The 20,343-nt window shown below is 31.0% G+C and overlaps 1 protein-coding gene and 1 pseudogene across 1 annotated transcript; one reads left to right on the top strand and one right to left on the bottom strand.

Annotated features, from left to right (window-relative positions):
* Positions 1–4,500: 4,500 nt before the first annotated feature.
* On the bottom strand, positions 4,501–6,135 carry LOC114376579 (annotated as a pseudogene).
* Positions 6,136–16,693: 10,558 nt separating this feature from the next.
* Positions 16,694–20,166, top strand: LOC114396468 (protein NRT1/ PTR FAMILY 8.1-like). Its single transcript, XM_028358457.1, has 5 exons — positions 16,694–17,051; positions 17,314–17,457; positions 17,535–17,752; positions 18,021–18,580; positions 19,213–20,166. The coding sequence occupies exons 2-5, from the start codon at positions 17,352–17,354 to the stop codon at positions 20,048–20,050; spliced, it is 1,722 nt and encodes a 573-aa protein (XP_028214258.1). The 5' UTR covers positions 16,694–17,051; positions 17,314–17,351; the 3' UTR covers positions 20,051–20,166.
* Positions 20,167–20,343: the final 177 nt, after the last annotated feature.

Here is a 20,343-nt window from a genome sequence, read left to right as displayed (position 1 = left end):
TTGAAAATAATTTATGGGTATGTCATAAGTTATGTTCATAAGCTCTCTCAAATACTTATAAATTATACAAGTACTTATATTATAAGATAAGTCTAAATGAACTATAATTATGCTCTTTCAAATGAACCCTTAATTAGTCTTCTTGATTCTTGAATCAATTGATAATATTAATTATTAAGTTGAGTGACATGAATTATATAATATAAGTGTAAAGTTAAATTTCTCTCCATTACGTTTTGTTTGGATAATTTTTTTTCATAAACACTTCTAAAAAATAATAAGAAAAAAATACATTAAACTTTTGCATAAATTAAAATCAATTTATACATGTTAAATTTTTGAAGAGTTAAATGAAAAGACGTTTTATATATAAAAGTTAATTACATAAGTTGATTTCAGCTTAAATTAGAAATTAAATTAACTAAGTTTATTTTAATTTTTTTAAGTGTTTATAAAAAGTTCATTCAAACATAGTCATAATGTATTTTGACATTTTTCTATTTTGACATTCGGATTCCAGATGTTAGGCAGACCTTGGCATCATTCTAATCTAAGAAATGAATTATCCTGAAAAATTGAAATTGTCATCTAAAGGGCGCATAAATAGTTGTTTTTATATTATATCTGTTGAATTGTTTTCGTCAAAATAAATCCCCGTTAGGCACACCTTCCAAACCACTTTTATTTCAAACAAGTTTTATTTTAATTCCTTTTTCTTTGCGTTGAAACAAAATTTGAACAGACACCCATTAATTTTTATAATAAAATGACATTTTTTAAAAGAATAATATAAATATAAATGATTCTTTCAGAAAAAAATATAAGGCTAAAGGAAAAAAACTTTTATCCCTTAACATATATATTATTAGAATAACTATATTAAATAAGAGTGTTTTTTGAAGAATTTTTCTACAATGACAATGTTTTTAGAGATTTTTCTTGAACCCTTATATTTTCAATCTATTATTTTTATCATTATTTCTAAATTTGGTTTTATTATTTTAAAAAATTATCAATAATTAAAATAACCTAGTATCACATTATGAATTATTTATTATAGTTAAAAGTTTTAATTCTAATATAACTTTTATATTTATTTATTATAGATTTTAGTTGTATTTCAATAAATATTTATCATGTGCATAACTAAAATACCAGTGACTGTTAATGCTTGGGATGTTAATGGTAGCCCAACAAAAATTTATTGGTGAAGAATGGTTTTCAGGAATTGCTGGCAATGGGAGAATATTGTAATTAATTAGATAAAAATGAGAAGTTTCTTTCCCGAAAGCCAAAGATTGGAGTTGGTAGCAGTTCATCTCATTAAACAACTTGTGTTCATTTCATGCTGACCACTGTTCTTTCAATTTATTAATTGAATTCGAATTTGTGCACAATTTTTCTAACTCCCTGCCGCCATTTCTACCTTAATTACAAAGCATCATTCTTCTGTGTCAATTTATACCAATCTTAAAATGAAATTCAATATGACACATTTTTTTGACATTGATTCTCCCAAAACAATTTTGTAAATAGGATATTTCTAAATGAAAATAGTTTTATAAAAGCCGTTTTCAAATGATGTGTACATCAACGGGCCGGGTCATGATATAAAAACCATCTTCAAATGATAGTATTTTAAGATAGTGTTTAGTTAAAAACTGTTTTAAAATAATAATTTTTCTAAAACGATTTGAAACTGTTTATGAATATATATAAAAATCATCCTGGAAAGCTCTTTCTCCTGTAGTGGTAGTAAATTGTATAATTTGGTTAAATTAAATGAGTCACATGTATCTTGGTGCATGTAATTGATTTCAAATAAGAATTATATTTAGTACAATAGTACGTTGATGTATTTTTTACACCCAAAATTTATAGTTGGTTAGGATCACACACGTAAGGCCTTTCTTTTTTTCTTTTTCTGTTTTTTGAAAAGTTGTAATATGTAATGTATGACATAATGTTTCGTGTGTACATAAGTGTATATATCTTCTTTATTCTTGATCCTTCTAGACTATGGTGCATGTCTACACAATACTTGTTGGATTATAGTGATGTTGTAAAGTAAAATCTTAAAAATATTCTTTTCACCCTCATAATTTATTGATATTCTGCCAGTTAGCAAGCTTAACAACCCTAAATTCTGATTTTAATTTATATTTAGCAACAGCCAAAATCACTTGACGTTAAATTTATACATTTTAGATGTATCTTCATTTCAATTTTTACAAAAATGAGCAAATGCTCAAATGCATTATAGCCAAAATTAATATATATTTTTTCCAGCTTGATCTTTTAACTTTTTTGTTATAATTAATTTTAGTCTTTTATCTTTTAGTAATTAAAAAAAGTATGTACTATGTAATACAATTGTTGACGTATTTTATAAACATAAATTTATAGTTTGTTAATTAGGTTTATAAATGTAATGTATGACATAATATTTTTTGTATTCATCCAAAAAAAATCCACGTATGAGTACACAAGCGTGAATATTCTTCTCAATTATAAAGAATGTTTTCACAATACAAGCTAGATGGTTTATTGTGACGTATTTTTTAAGATTTTTTTATTCTTAATTTGACTGGTACTATATATACTTCAAATACCTAGATTCATTATAGTCCTCCGATGATATAACCGTCACAAATTGATTATTTATGTGTAATACATGGATAATTAGTATTTTATTATTATTTTAATTGATATGTAATATTAACTTTTGTTGATATAAATATATTTTTATTAATATGTAAGCTTCTAAATTATTTCCTTTAATGCTTATTATAAGAAAAGGTCTATAAATTTTAATAATATTAGTAAAATTAAGTAAAAAAAATTATTTATAAAAAATGATCATGTTTATTTTTATGTGAATATTGTTGAAACTTTTGAATCAGTTGTTGAAACTTGTTGTGACAGAAGATGTCACCATACTATTATAGGAGTAAAATTAATAAGCAAAAAATAGAAAAAGATGTAGAAGTAAGGCTAAAAAATATATTTTTGGGTGAATGAATCACACAAATGATTTCTTTGGAGTAAAATGTAAAACCTTTATAAATGAGAGAGAGAGAAAAAAAAAAAAAAAGAGTATCAGGGAAGAAGAAGAATTAGAAGAAATTTGTTCCAATACAACTTTTGGATGAAAAAACTAGAAGCAAAGAAAAGAGAATACGATTGTTTGTCCATATTTATTCTATTCTCCTAATTCTTCATCCATCCATATTTTTTAATTTATAGAGAAGCAAGGAAAAGGGAATGTTTTTAGAGGAAAAAAAAATCAAAATCTTGTATAATGAATAGAAAATAAAACCTGATACGTTTATATAATACATTTTTATACTTTCTCAACAATTTATGCTAAATTAAATTTCCTCTAGTCTCATAAATATTTGCATGCGCAGAAATAATGAATTTTGAATTTTAAATTCAAATTTATCTATATAAAACTCATTAATGTAACTGAATCAAATATTTATGAAGTACCATTTTATGACATGTGGCAACCGAAATTCTATGCATTTGACACATGTACTCCGAAACCTTAAACATCTGAATGAATTTACAAAATTATTATTACAGATAGATTGTATGCTATCTAGCAAGCTTAACAACCCTAAATTCCTATTTTACATTTAACAACAATCAAAATTTGACTATGGTTCAATTATACATTTTATACGCGTCTTTAGTTCACTTTTACAAATTGAGCTCAGATCCATTATGATAACTATTACATAGGCCCAGAAAAAATGGGGATCATTTAAGAAAAAGGGAGATAAAAGAAAATAATAGCAAATCGTGTATGGTACCTAATAGAGCTTCTTCCTTCATCAAACTCTTCTTCCATATACAAATTATTCTCAAAATTATGTCACCAAAAAATTCATTTCCTTCTTTTCTCTTTCAAATCAATTTTTAAAATTATTTAATGTAAAGAAAAAATGGGCATCATTTTGGAAAAAAGGGTGAGAAAAGAAAATAATAACAAGGAAATTCATGTTATGAACATGTAATCATCAGTTTAAATTCAATGTACGTAACAAGTTACACGGTAATTCTTTTCTTTTGGTACAAAGTTACATGGTAGTTCTAAACGAAGGAGTGAAATTTCTTTACCATTAATCGAGCAAAGAGAAAAAAAAGTAACTACGATGATTAATTACAAAGGCATAACAATCCATCCTAGGCAATTAAGGGAATGAAACCCAAAATTTGTCCTTGAGAAATTTAAACACAATAATACAAAATCTTACATTAATTCTTAAAAATCATAAATATTGATTGTATTAGTCTATGATCATGAGACTTGTAGTCCTTAAAAAAGATTAACATAATCGACATTTGTAATTTGTACTTGTAAGAATTAAGGTCAAATTTTTATATTTTTTGAGGAGTATCATGTTTGCCATTAAATTTTTAGGGGACAAATTTGAGTGTTTAATTTACTCAAATTAAATATGGTAGGCTAAACAAAGAATAGCTTGCATCTATCTAAGTTGCACATATTGATGCTTTCCCTTCAAAATTAGGCTTGACATTTGCACATTTCGCAGTTGTTAAAATAATTTCATTAAATCTTAGATTTATGTCACTGAGCTCCACAGTTTCACATGGAACACCACTGCTACAAATAAGAGTTATCCTTTCTTGAGTTGCTGAAGTTCCTCTAATATTTTTGAAAGTGACTTTGCTTATCTTTATTTTTGATGGACTCTAAACATTGAAACCATAAATAAATAAAAAAGTTAGAAGTAAATTAATCAATTATTTATCTAAGTGATATGTGTGCATATGTCTATTTACATAACTGTAAATAAATAGTCAAGATTATATTTAAGTAAAATCAATCATGACCATTTATATATAATTATATGATTAACATTTATTATTTTTTCTTACATTCTCATGGCTACCTATGTTGAAAAGTGACATTTGGTTATATACCTGTTTTGAGCATTGATTCCATGGGAGTACTCTTGATTTATAATTATAGGGTTGCTGACATTAATCATTATGATATCTTCAAAATGTTAATCAGATGCAAGAGAAGTTATTAGGGTACTAGGCCAAGTTTTGATCCTTAGACCATTGTTTGTGTTTTTTAGTGTACAATTCTTGACAATAAGATCCTCTACAGAATCTTCATTTGAATATTTTTCTAAGCTTCCAACACTAATACCATGTTCAGGCCCACATGTTACATTTAGGATAGTTACTTCTTTGCTCCCATCACCCAGTGATATGCAATCATCGCCAGTGCCAATTTGTGAGTTAGTAATCTTCACTTGAGTTAATTTTTCAATGTGAATTCTATCAGTATTGGGATTATATGTAGTTGAGCTAACTCTGAAGTTTGTAAATGTAATGTTCTTGCACCCAAAAATATTCACATGAAAATATTTGCTATCCTTTAAAGTTATGTCCATAATTATTAAATTATTGACAAAGCCAAAACCAAAATTCTGCAAAAAATATTACCAAAAGTACATAATAGTTAATTGTTAGGAAATGTAATGAAAATGCATTAGTACATACTAATTTCAATATATATTAAGTAAATACTTGATTATATTTACCATGGCAAGTTTCTTGCAATTCTTGTAATTTGCTGAACAATTATTTTGTTTCCAAGCCATTTTTCCTCGACCATGAAAAGTTCCATTACCGGATAAGGTTAAGAAATTAATATATCCAAATCTAACCCATTGTTCTTGTCCATTAATGTGAAATAGATTTTTTGGAATTTTAATTAACCCATTAACCTGGACCTCAATAGGAGCCTTGCAAGGTCCCATAAAGTCTATTTGTCTCAACTTGTATTTACCGTTAGGAATCACAATTTTGCTTGTAGTCATTGATGCACATGCATGTGTCCAAGCTTTTTGCAAAGCCTGAAGAACAAGCCAAACAAAAACTTAGAAAAATCAAGACAAAAATTCATCTTATAACTTTTTTAATTATGGGATTTACATATAAAAAAAATGTTTTTCAAATTGTTAAAACTTGATTTGATCTTACCATGGTTATGTCTCCATTAGGTACTGCACCATATTTTCTTATATCAAAAAGGTTAGCTTGAACTTTGACATATGAAGCTAGCAATAGTAGCAAAGCTAATGTGGTCATACTCCATGAAAAACTCATTTTTATCTTCCCTTCTTATCTATGCCTTTCTTCCACTTCTTTTAAAAAATGGGTGATTTGTAGAATGTTATGGCATAAAGCTATTTATATTGTACTTGCAGCTTTCTTAAGGCAACTGATAGAGCAAACAAACAAACGCTAATATAATTTATTACAAATATTGTTATGACAAGTGTTTTTTGGAGGGTCATTTTGATGAGAACACACCAAACAAATAAAACAACTTTTTGTTCAAGCAATTGTCACGATCATAAATATATTGCAAAGAAAAACTAAAACAAGATGACTAAATTTTTATACTATTATTAGTAACTTTTCATTTTGCTCTAAGCTAAATATGTCGATTATTGGTAAAATAGATGGATTGTTGAATTTTTTATATCGATGATATTCTTCATTAAATATATCATGCGTTAATTTATATGCCCTGAAATTAAAAATACTTTTACACCAATATTTAATATAATTTAATTATTTATTATATAGTCTTATTTGTTAATATAATATGTAAAAAGATAAATTCCTATTTAAAAATATTTTATACCAATAATATATAAAATTTAAACTCACATAGTATTTAGATATAGGGTTTCCTAATTTTTCTTTCTTTTACTATAATTAATTATATATTAAATTAATAACATTGTTAAAAATAAAGTTAGTAGCCTCCTGTTTGTGTTTGAGGTGACATATTTGAAAAGAAAATATGTTCACTTTAAATTTTAAATTCTAATAAAAGATGATTCTACGGTGGACCACTGCCTCAAATGCACCCGGGAACCATGTAAATAGGATAAAAAAAGTACTGTTTAAAAAGTTCAGAACAGTTTATTATAATGGTTAAGCCCAATAAAATTTTTTTACGTTTTTTTATTCCTTTTCGTGTTTTACTTTTTTCCTTTAGTTCTTTTTCTTTCCGTTCTTACTTTTTCGTTTTTTTTTCTTTTTTGCATTTTTCATTTATTTTTGTTTTTCTTTTTGTGTTTCGTACGTCATTTTTTTTATATTTTTACTTCTTTGTATCTACACTTCTTTTTACTACCATTTATATGTTATCCACAAAGATTTGTTAAATATTTTTTTAATAAGTTATATTACTCATTAAATTATATTTTTAAGACAATAGTAGTCAATAACCATTCAAGAGTAATTTTTTTTCAGATAGTTGAAGAATATAATATAAAATATGTCATGACAAATAGGTAAAAAAGATAACTCGAAAAACAAATTATGACAAACCTTTAATACTACTTGATTTCTACTTTATTTTCCTAAGGTCTATATGGCGCGTGTGTCTGATCCATATACTTTAGGCTGAAAACACATTTGAACTTCACATCAATATATCAATATGTTATACATTTCTGACTTCTAAGTTGAGTTAATGTTGAAAAGTTGTTATTTGCTTGTCATTTGTCTTATTCTCCTTTTGATATGTGATTTCTATTGATGCAATTCCTTCATTTATATTTTTCATTATTAATTGTTAAATTTTGAAAATAAAAAAGATTCGACGGTTTTTAAAATTAACGGTTTATAATTGTGAAATGTTAAATTTTGAAAATAAAAGGACTAACAACCAATAATTTTTAAATTTGATGTTTTTTAATTGTAATGGTTATAGATTATAGATAATTATTAATTATTGAATTTTGAAAATAAAAAAGATTCAACGGTTTTTATAATTGACTTTTTTTTAATTGTTAATTGTTATAGATAGATTATAGATAAATAAATACCCGATAAGGGACTAACAACCCACAATTTTAATAAATGATAAATGATTTCAAATCTATTCTACACTGATTTCGGAAGAATTCGCTTGTACTGTTCAACATTTGTGCATATTCCCTATTCATTTCATATTTAAGACAATCTGAACCGCTCAATTTTTAAAAAAATAAATGCAACGGCCAGTAAAGCCTTCCCCACCGGTGGACCACATAGTACACTGATCCACCGTAAAAAAATTGCCAATAGATGGTTCACCGTGGACTATTATTTTTTGTAAGTCAAAAAGTTCATTTTACCCTCGTCTCTCACCGTTGGATATAAAATGAAACAATTGAACGGTGCAGATTATAAAATAGTAATTGGATATTTATTTGGTTAAAAAATATACTAAAATGAAATACTTTATGAATAGACCATTTTAACCCTTCATTAAAAAAGATAGATATACAACCATGACTACGCTAAGAAAGGAACCCTAGTGGCAGAGGTCGTTGGCGCAATCATCGATATTGTCAGACTTGAAATGAAGATGTTTGAATTGTTAGGAATAAGTCTAATAAAATTCCACTTTATTAGGGATTCATTTCCTTTAGAATAGGTCTTATCAATTAGGAGTCTACTAGCAGTAATTTCTTATTTATCGCATTTTTCTAGTTTGCTATCTTTCTGTTTTGCTCTGCGATGTATGGCTATTCAATAGCCTGATGCTTTCCATTCAATAAGATATACACATTGAGAACATTCCTTTCAAGATCTCTCTCTCACACACACAGTTACGTTATTGTTAAATTTATCATTTGGTATCAGAGCCTCGCAAGGGGCTCTGTAGAAGCGGCAATCTTCTCGGATTTAGGCAACGACAATGGCTACGGAGGGTGCTTTTGTTCAACCAACAGTGCCACGATTTGATGGTCACTATAGTCATTGGAAAATGCTTATGGAGAATTTTCCTCGCTCAAAGGAGTATTGGGTTGTGGTGGAAAATGGAGTTTCTGCAACAGCAAAAGGTGTCATTCTGTTCGAGGCACAAAAGAAAACTTATGAAGAGCAGAAATTGAAAGATCTTAAAGCTAAGAACTATCTGTTTCAGGCTTTAGATCGTTCAATTTTGGAAACTATAATTAAAAAAGATACATCAAAGAGTATTTGGTACTCCATGAAGCAAAAATATGAAGGAACAAACCGAGTCAAGCATGCTCATCTCCAGGCTTTGCGAAAGGAGTTTGAAACCGCTCACATGAAGGAAGGAGAATCAGTGAATGAGTACCTTGCTCGTGTTCTTGTCATCAGTAACAAGATGAAAGCCAATGGTGAAGATGTGAAAGACATTGTTGTGGTGGAAAAGGTTTTAAGGTCAATGACACCAAAGTTCAATTATGTTGTTTGTTCAATTGAAGAATCCAAGGAAACGAGTATGCTGTCAATTGATGAGCTTCAGAGAAGTTTGCTTGTGCATGAACAACGCATGAGTAATACTATCCATGAAGAACATGCTCTGAAGGTTGCTCATGGTAGCCAATATGCTAGTCCTACTAGACGCGGAAGAGGGCGTTGGAATTTTGGAGGTAGAGGTTGTGGACAAAGTAGACAAAATGTTGATAAAGCAACCGTGGAATGCTATAATTGTCACAAGCTCGGGCACTTTCAATGGGAATGTAAGAAATGGGTGTCAAATTTTACAGAAAGTCAGGCAGAAAGTGAAGAACACATGTTATTAATGGCTTATATTGAAGAAAAGAAGCAGCAAAAGACATATGTGTGGTTTCTTGACTCTGGGTGCAGTAATCATATGTGTGGAAAAAAGGAATATTTTTCTGAGCTTGATGAGAATTTTTCAAATTCAATGAAGCTGGGAAATAATTCGAACATGGTGGTTAATGGAAAAGGCAACATCAGACTTGATGTAAATGGAGTTATCAGCATTATCTCGGGGGTTTTTTATGTTCCGGAATTGAAGAACAATTTACTGAGTCTGGGACAATTGCAAGAGAAGGGGCTGAGCATTTTATTTCAACAAGGACAATGCAAAATATATCATCCAAACAAAGGTTTGATTATGAAATCTAATATGTCATCGAATCGGATGTTTATCTTGCATGCCATCTCTTTTCCTGTAGCACCCACTTGTTTTAACACAGTTATGGAAGATGTAGCACAACTGTGGCATTGCAGGTTTGGACACTTAAGTTTTAAAGGCTTATAGACTTTGCAACAAAAAGGAATGGTGGAAGGTTTACCACTACTTAAGCCACCCTCTAAGCTATGCAAAGATTGTCTGGTGGGAAAACAACATCGAGATTCATTTCCCATGAAAAGTTCTTGGAGAGCTTCACAGATTTTGCAGCTTGTTCATGCAGACATTTGCGGACCAATTAAGCTAACCTCAAATAACAAGAAAAGGTATTTGCTTACCTTTATTGATTATTTCAGCCGCAAAACTTGGGTTTATTTTTTGGCAGAAAAATCAGAGGCTTTTACTATTTTCAAAAGCTTCAAGTTACATGTTGAGAAAGCAACAAATATGTCACTCAAGGGGCTGCGCACAGATCGTGGTGGAGAATTTACATCTCAAGAATTCAACAACTTTTGCAATGCACATGGAGTGCAAAGACAATTAACAGCTGCATATTCACCACAACAAAATGGTGTTGCAGACGGAAGAATCGAATAATCATGAATTTGGTTCGCAGCATGCTATCTGAAAAGAAAGTGCCTAAAACTTTATGGCTAAAAGCAGTAAATTGGGTTGTGCACGTATTAAACCGCAGTCCAATGCTAGCGGTGAAGGACACAACACTCGAAGAAGTCTGGAGCGGAATTAAGCCATCAGTCCAACATTTCAATGTTTTTGGTTGTGTTTCTTATGCTCACGTACTTGATAATTTGAGATCTAAACTAGATAAGAAAAGCTTGAGGTGTGTTTTACTCGGAATCAACGAAGAATCAAAGGCATACAGGCTTTATGATCCTATCTCATAAAGGATTATAGTAAGCAGAGATGTGGTTTTTGAAGAAAATGAAGAATGAGAATGGGACAAACAACATGAGTCAACTGATATATGCGAGCTAGAATGGGAAAATGATGAAAAGGTTGTTTCCAAAGAATCTCCTATAGAAGAAGATGTTGTTGATGCACAACCGGAGGAGTCTCTTGTCACTAATCAATAAACTTCTGAAGTTCTTGTCAAAGGGAGGAGTAGAAAGCAACCAGCTTGGCTAAGAGACTGTGTTCGGTGAAGGGTTGTCAGAAGAAGAGGCTGCATTTTACTTAGCATTCTTTGCCTTGTATACTGTTGGTGTCGACCCGCTAAATTTTGAAGAAGTTGTGCAAATTGAAAATTGGAGAAATGCCATGGATGCAGAGATATCATTTTACTCAGCATTCTTTACCTTGTATACTGCTGGTGCCGACCCGCTCAATTTTGAAGAAGTTGTGAAGATTGAAAATGGAGAAATGCCATGGATGCAGAGATTGCGGCAATTGGGAAAAATGGCATATGGGAATTAATTGATCGGCCAAAAGGAGCTAAAGTAGTTGGAGTAAAGTAGGTTTACAAGACTAAACTCAATGAAAAGGGAGAAGTTGACAAGGTTAAAGCAAGGCTGGTAGTGAAAGGATATGCTCAGCAGTATGGTGTAGATTACACAGAAGTTTTTGCTCCAGTAGCTCGTATGGAGATTGTATGGTTGGTAATTGCGTTCACAGTAGAAAGAGGGTGGGCTATACATCAACTAGATGTGAAGTCTACCTTTTTACATGGAGAATTAGCTGAAGATGTCTTTGTTGAGCAACCTTGTGGTTATGTGCAGAAGGGGAATGAAGAAAAGGTGTATAAATTAAAGAAAGCTCTTTATGGGCTTAAACAGGCTCCACATGCTTGGTACAACCGCATTGAAGCATATTTTGTTAAGGAAGGTCTCAAAAAATGTGAATATGAGCATACTCTTTTTGTTAAACAAAACAAAAGGGGCAGCATTCTCATTGTAAGCTTATATGTTGACGATCTTCTGTTTACAAGAAATGACTAGTCAATGTTTACTGAGTTTAAGAACTCGATGATGTTTGAGTTTGACATGACTGATCTTGGTAAAATGAAGTATTTTTTGGGTCTTGAAGTCTTGCATAAATCAGGTGGAATCTTTATCTGTCAAAAAAAGTAAGCTGAGGAGATGTTACAACGGTTTGGGATGAATCAGAACAACTCAGTTCAAACTCCAATTGTTCCTGGTTTTAAGATTTGTAAGGATGAGGGAAGAAAACATGTTGATAAAATGTGCTTCATGCAAATGGTGAGTTGTCTTACGTATCTCACTTCGACTCGTCCAGATTTGATGTTTGTTGTAAGTCTTTTAAACAGGTATCTGGAGCATCCCACTCAGCTCCATCTACACCTAGCAAAGAGGGTACTGGGGTATATACAAGGAACTACTGAGTTTGGAATTTTTTACAAGAAGGGAGGAAGTGATAAACTCATAGCATATAGTGATAGTGACTATGCTCGGGATGTGGATGATAAAAAAAGTACAACTGGAAATGTCTTCCTTTTTGGATCTGCAGCTATATCATGGTGTTCTAAGAAACAACCAATTGTAAGTTTGTCAACCACAGAGACAGAATTCATCGCAGCAACATCATGTTCCTGTCAACATATTTGGCTAAAGAGGTTTGACACTTGATTAAACTGAGCAAGAGTTCATAACTATTCAGTGCGATAGTAGTTCTGCCATCAAACTATCAAGAAACCCAATAATGCATGGACGTAGCAAGCATATAGATGTTCGTTTTCACTTTCTTTGAGAACTTGTACAGGCTGGAAAGATATAACTGATTCACTGTAAAACTTCAGAACAAATTGTTAATGTGATGACAAAGCCTCTCAAGAAGGATGTCTTTTTGAAGCTGCGCACAATGCTTGGAGTATGTGCAAAGAACGATGTGAACTAACTTCTTTGTATTAAAGAATTTAGTTTAAGGGAGGAATTGTTAGGAATAAGTCTAATAAAATCCCACTTTATTAGGGATTCATTTCCTTTTGAATAGGTATTGTCAGTTAGGAGCCTACTAGCAGTAATTCCTTATTTATCGCATTTTTCTGTTTTGCTCTGCAATGTATGACTATTTAATAGCTTGATGCTTTCCATTCAATAAGATATACACATTGAGAACATTCCTTTCATGATCTCTCTCTCACAATTATGTTACTGTTAAATTTATCATGAATAAGATCTATGCAGAGAGCAAATAATCATTTGGCAACGAGTGAGTGTGTTTCTATATGCTTGGCGTTTGAGATTTCGTGAATCAGTGATAGAAGTATAATTATTTGGGAACGAGTGGTTGAATTCTCTTTCAAGGCCTTCCTCGATGCCTCACCATCGTTGATTCCCGACGCCAACGCCCCACCGTTTGTCGCTTGGGAACTGCAACAACACTACAGGGACTGTAAATGCCGCCGCCACAGTCGTCGTTGCTGCCAACTCCCAAGTCCAATCAATTGCTAGGTTTCTACATCTTCGATTAAGGGGAATCACAATTTGATTTTTTTTCCTCTCGTTTTTGTTTTCTGGTTGTGTTTCTGTTGTTGGTGAAGAAAGGGAAAAGATCGGAGATGGTGGTGGCGACGACGGTGTGGGAGAGAAGAAACATGGGAGAAAGAGTAAAATAGGACGAAACGGTGTAGGAGTGTCAATTTGGATCCGGATCCCAGACTATCCTATGTCTGATCCCACATACATGAATTTTTTTTGGTGAAGACGAAGATAAGGATAAATATTCTCCAATATTCCCCGTGGACACGGTAGGGACAATGATCACACAAGTCATTCAGAAAATTTCATAATTATCTTGATATTAATTGTTATTTTATATTTTAAATATTAAATGCTAGTTTTTTATTTTTAATATATTTAATTATTTAACGCATACATAATTATAAAAAATATTAAAGGTTGAAAATATGATAAAAAAAATATTTGTACAGAACTATTTGTATTGTTATAAAATATTATGTTTGTATTATTTTAAATTAAATTTATTGTGTATGTTGTTTGTTCATTTAAGTTTAACAATATAATGATTATTTGAGTTTGAATATTATATTAATGAGATTTTTTAAGTTTTTTTAAAAATTTATTTGTATTAGAATTTAAAATTAATATTTTTTAAAAAAATTTGAGACCCCAAAGGTACCCGACAAGGAAAAAAAATCCCCCATAGATTCATACTTTTCACTAGTCCATGGGCGAACCATATGCTGCACGTCTTCAGGGTGGAAAAAGTATTCATGATGAGTTTAATTACTTCCTCATTTCCCTTGTCTGATTCTGATATCACTAACTTTATCAAAGCACCTAGACAAAATTATGCTTATCAGTTATCACAATATTTCTTGCACCTAAAACAGAGAATCCATGTTTCCCTCCTCACGTAATTCATGTCAAAATGTTCTAAAATATTTAGTATTAAAGAGCTTAATACCATGTTGAAATTATCTCGTGAATAACTTTTATATACGAGGGTTGTGTCTCAATGTTACTTGAATGCTATATGTGTATACAAAACTTTAATATTAAAATTGTTACACATTCTTACTTGGGCCCACATTTATTTTCATTCACAATATTTGAATTATCTATCATATTCTCTTTTATAAAGAACACTTTAGAAAATAAATTGTACTATTAAACAATCAATAGTTAAAAATTGTGATAAAATAATATATATATATATATATATATATATATATAACAAGATTTTAATATTTATATATTATCAGTATAAAACTGTATTACATCATTAATATATAATTTTTTTTTTCATATAACAAAAATTAAAATTATTTATAATGTCAACAATTGTTTTCTAATTAATAATTATTAAGTTTATTGCATTTTATCCTCTCAAGTGTATTTCATCTACCTCGAGAGGAACAAAATCGACACATGCATTTGTAGATGTTCAATGTTCATTATTATTAAACGATTTATCCTGTGTCAAACTAATCTAAATCAACAGTAATTAATTTAACTTCAAACTTGTTTTTTGTTTAACTAGGACCTGAATTTTCAATCCAAATGTTTTTTATTTTATTTTCAAATTTATATGTTGTTATTATTGCCGTGTAATGCTAAGGCTAGAAATGCTAAGGCTGGGAGCTTTGGTTTAGTTGCTGTATACTGTGATTTTTTAAAGGCTAAAATAACGAAATATCATTAAAAAATCAAAATCAGGTACAAGTAGTACCAGATTAGACATAACAGAAAATTACATTGGATTCAACATATCATATAGGACAAATTATATATGTAAAAGATATGAAATGGTTAAATCTAAATCGTATAATTAAATATGAGCGGTTAAATTTAATGTCATGTGATTATTTAAAATATCATATGAATTTTTGTCATTAAATTTTAATTCTCCATATATAATTATATGATTTAAATTTAATTATTCTTCTCTCCTATAAGATGTTCCCTTAAGATATATCCTCATGCTAATGCTAAGTGCTAACCAATGCTACAAGTTGAACCAGCATACAAACTAACAGTAGATAGCTAAAACCTAAAAACGATTAAGCCTTATTATAAGCAATCTCCATCACAATTCCGTTAGCATATGCTTCTCCCCATTTCTGAACCTCTTGATAATTTGTTACTTTACCTCCCCACTAAAAGTAAAACCAACGTTAACTGGGCCATGAAAATTGATCCTGAGTTGCATTCCCAATCTATTATCCACCAAAGTCAGTAAACCGACCACACAAATACACCAAAATATCTCCAACTCCAAGACTTCTTTTTTTTTTTTGCTATACTATATCTCCATGACTTGTATACATTTTTGTTGCTCATAAATTAATTAATTTTGTTTTGCATTCATATTATATATTTTTAAAAGAGATTAATACAAAATAACAAAATATTATAAGGACTCTAAAAGGATAGTTAATATACACCCACTCAAAAATTAGAAGGTTAGCATCCACCATTTTTTTATTTGGACTTAAAAACCATTCCATATTATTTTACATCAACATAAATCAAAGGTCTGTTAAGTAATTTTATTTTACTTCAACAAAATAATAAGAACAAAAAAATTATTTTATTAGAAACTCAACGGAAAAAAATTATTAAAAATTCAAAATAAAATTAACTAATTTCGTTAGACTCAAAACAAATTTAAGCATATATATCTATAGTGTCCTATTGTTTCATTTTCATTCGTTCTTACATCCTATCTATAGTGTCCAAACCATTACCAAGTGCCTTATTATGTTTACTATGCAACTATAGTATCATATTTTGAATAAAAACTAATGAGCTAGGTAAAAGTATAACTAAAATTTTTAGGTTGCAGCGGTAGAAAAATTCGAAATTTTAGTGAAAAAAATAATGAACGAGGAAAAAAACTGAAAAAATATAATAATTCAAAGTTTTGCCTTTACCTTTATAATTTAAATCAAAAGAATCTAATCTTTAGTTTCCAAATTAATTTGCCTACCTGACTCATTCATATGTCTTACTCAACAAAAGTTGTTGCTTCTTGCGGAAGACAACCTCTTTAAAACTTTCTTATTTTACCATTTATTTTAAACCGTTAAATGTATGATTAAATTAATCTTAACAATAGACCTTTTGTTGTCTTAAAAAAAAAACTATAGACCGACCTTTGGTTGGAACGTGGAGAAATTAATTTTGATGTGCAGCCAAACAAGTAATTCATTATTAGTTGTCACTTGAATGTTTACATTGGTTACAAAACAAGAAAATGTTTGCTTCCTATTGTCCCTTTTCAAGCAATGATAAACCCAACGTCACGTAAATGAACACGTTACAGTTTACAAATGATCAAATACTATTTTAGTATATTATTGTGCTATTTAGTTTTTGGGGGCAAACTTTGATTCACTATATATATAATATGGTAAGCAGAAGCAGCTTTGTAATGGTTGGATTTGACCTCTAGTTTGTGTAAATGAACCAGAGACAATGCTTTGAACAAAACGTCATCCTAGTCTCACACACTAAAACACTATATAACTTTTTTCTCTCACTCTTAGTTTTCATCTTAAATCTGCCATGCACAGTGCTTTGCCTTTAGGTGACACCTCCATCTCAAGCTGTGGTGAATAAACCATACAAACTATACGATTTTACACAAGGTAAGAGCTGTATGTTCTAATTAAGTCACTATTTATGCATCACCAGAAAACAAGAACAAAATTTAGATACAGTACTATAGGTGTTGTTTTCAATCTACATGATGATAAAGAATTTCATTAAATGTCAACGTGTATTATTAAGGTGAAAATCCAATTCTGATTTTACCAACACCACTTATGAAACCGTATCTATGTTTTGTTTTTGTCCTTTAAACAATGGCCAAGTTTTATTTCATTGATTCTTTTATTTTTCAATTCCTAGCTTGATTGTTTGCGAGTGAATCCCTGAACTGAGTTACAATGACCGAGGAAGATGTTTACACAAAAGACGGAACAGTAGATTACCGAGGAAATCGTGCTAACAAAAATGAAACTGGAACCTGGAGAGCCTGCCCCTTTATTTTAGGTAAACATTTTGTATGTATCTCTATCCTCAACAATTAATGTTTTGTGGGTTAAGAAACTAATTAGACAAATTTGCAGGAAATGAATGTTCTGAGAGATTGGCATACTATGGGATGAGCACAAATCTTGTGACTTATTTCAATACTAAACTAAACCAGTCTGGTCCTACTGCATCCAAGAATAATGCAAATTGGGGTGGAACATGCTACATCACTCCATTGATTGGAGCATTTGTGGCTGATGCCTATCTTGGAAGATATCGTACCATCCTTTATTTTTCCATAGTTTATGTTATTGTGAGTATATTCTCTTCAATTTTTACTTGATTACTGTTAGAAAACATGGTAGAGTCCAAGAGAAGAGAGGATGAGAGAATCAATAAAATCAAAATCAAATCAAATGAAAATTAGACAATTACGTCAAGTGATCAAACCATCTATATACTTGGCTTATATAAAATTTGAGAGTAATTAACCAAATTGCATATAGTCATATAGAAGATCAATAGTCACAATTCATGTGCAAAATCTGTATATCTGAATTTTTTTTTCTTTTGCTTCATAGGGAATGACACTCTTGACACTGTCTGCATCAGTTCCTGGCATAAAACCAAGTTGTGATGATCAAGGTAATTGCCATGCTACTGAGGCACAGAGTGCAATGTGCTTTGTGGCACTTTACCTAATAGCTCTTGGCACTGGTGGGATCAAGCCTTGTGTCTCATCATTTGGTGCAGACCAATTTGATGATGCTGATGAAGCTGAGAAGGAGCACAAGAGCTCTTTCTTCAACTGGTTCTACTTGTCAATAAATATTGGTGGTCTTGTTGCTGCTTCTTTGTTGGTGTGGGTACAAACTACTGTAAGTTGGGGGTGGGGATTTGGCATTCCAGCAGTGGCCATGGCAATTGCTGTGGTGAGCTTCTTATCCGGTACGAGGCTGTATCGGATTCAGAAGCCCGGTGGTAGCCCCCTCACTCGCATGTGTCAGGTTATAGTGGCATCCATAAGAAAGAGTAAGGTTCAAGTAACTAATGATGATAGGTCTGCATTTTATGAGATAGAACAAGACTCAGAGTCAGCTATCCAAGGAAGTCGCAAGCTTGAACATACAAATGGATTAAGGTAAACCATAGAAACAAATTTCTTTATGTTTACTAATTACTCCTCTAATTGAAAAATGCTACCAAGTACTAACATGCCCTTAGTCCAAGTTATTCAGTAATATCCATCGTAAAACTCTATCCAATAATAATTGAAAAGTGATCAAAACTAGAAGTAGTTTTGATGCTGCCCTAGATTTTTAAGCATAGGAAGGTAGTAATTTAAGCCAAAACTCATTATGCCTTTTAACATGCTATCCTATCAAATTATGACAATTTTATAAATTTATAATCATTACTCTCAAAATTCTTGCAAACCATAAAATGTTCGTCTAGTTTTCTTTCTTTTTGGATATCCTTTGGCCGAGAGTCAAAAACTAATTTTTTAAAGTACTAACATCCATTTAAGGAATTGATCTCTCCCAGCATATGTTATTCCATACACACACACTTGAGGATCGAATTTCTGGCCTCATGCTTCAACAACATAACCATCTACCAACATACCACACCACGTTTGTTATCTAGTTTTTCTTTTAACCTATAGATCACAACCTATTTTTTGAGGCACAAAAGACAAATAAAAAAAAAAAAAAAAGAGGCATTGCCCTGTTGCTTTATCCACATTTACCTCTTGTCACTTGTGTGTAACAGCTTCTTTGATAAAGCAGCAGTTATAAGAGATTCAGACAATGTGAAGGACCCAATAAACCCATGGAGACTTTGTACTGTGACTCAAGTGGAAGAGCTGAAAGCCATTATAAGATTGCTTCCTATTTGGGCCACTGGCATCATATTTTCTACTGTTTATAGTCAAATGGGAAGCTACTTTATACTGCAAGGGGACACCATGGACAACCGTTTGGGCAGCAACAAGAAGTTACACATCTCACCAGCCACTCTTTCTGTCTTTGATACCATCAGTGTCATCTTTTGGGTGCTAGTGTATGACAGGATTATTGTGCCGGTAGCAAGAAAGTTCACTGGCCGCGAAAATGGCCTAACTCAGCTCCAAAGAATGGGCACTGGCCTTTTCATATCCATATTTGCTATGGTGTATTCGGTAATCTTGGAGAATATTAGACTTAAAATGGTGAGAAGGCACAACTACTATGACCTTAACCAGGTCCCCATGTCACTATTTTTGCAGATTCCACCATATTTTATCATAGGTTGTGCTGAAGTGTTCACATTCATTGGTCAATTAGAGTTCTTCTATGAGCAAGCACCTGATGCCATGAGAAGCACATGTTCTGCTCTCCAACTCCTCACTGTTGCATTTGGGTCCTACTTGAGCTCTTTACTCATTACAATTGTGACTAAGATCACTGCTAGGAATGGAAGTCCTGGATGGTTACCTGACAAACTAAACTATGGTCACCTTGATTATTTCTTCTTGCTGTTGACAGTGTTAAGTGTGCTGAACTTTGTTGTGTTCCTTCTGGTGTCAAAGTTGTATACATATAAAAAACCGGTTGGAACTCTTCACTAAATAGCTATGAAGCACGGACACCTTTTTTATTCAAAATGTGTCCTGTTCCAACACCGACACTTGTTCTTCACTTTTTATTAAGTTTTCAATTTAAAAATGATTTTTTTTTGCTTCAACACTTGTGGATATCTTTACACAACTCAAACACTTGAAAAAACATAAAATGTTGTTTCAAAAGATGAATATACCATCAATTTAAATATTGTTGTATGTTACACACATTTCATTTATTAGAGCCTCTCCCTTGTGTGTGTTTAGGATGTTTCCGTGTCCTATATTTTAGACATTAGTTG

The sequence above is a fragment of the Glycine soja genome, chromosome 2 (assembly GCF_004193775.1).
Source record: "Glycine soja cultivar W05 chromosome 2, ASM419377v2, whole genome shotgun sequence".
Classification (NCBI taxonomy): domain Eukaryota; kingdom Viridiplantae; phylum Streptophyta; class Magnoliopsida; order Fabales; family Fabaceae; genus Glycine; species Glycine soja.
This window is presented reverse-complemented; position numbering and strand designations above follow the sequence as displayed.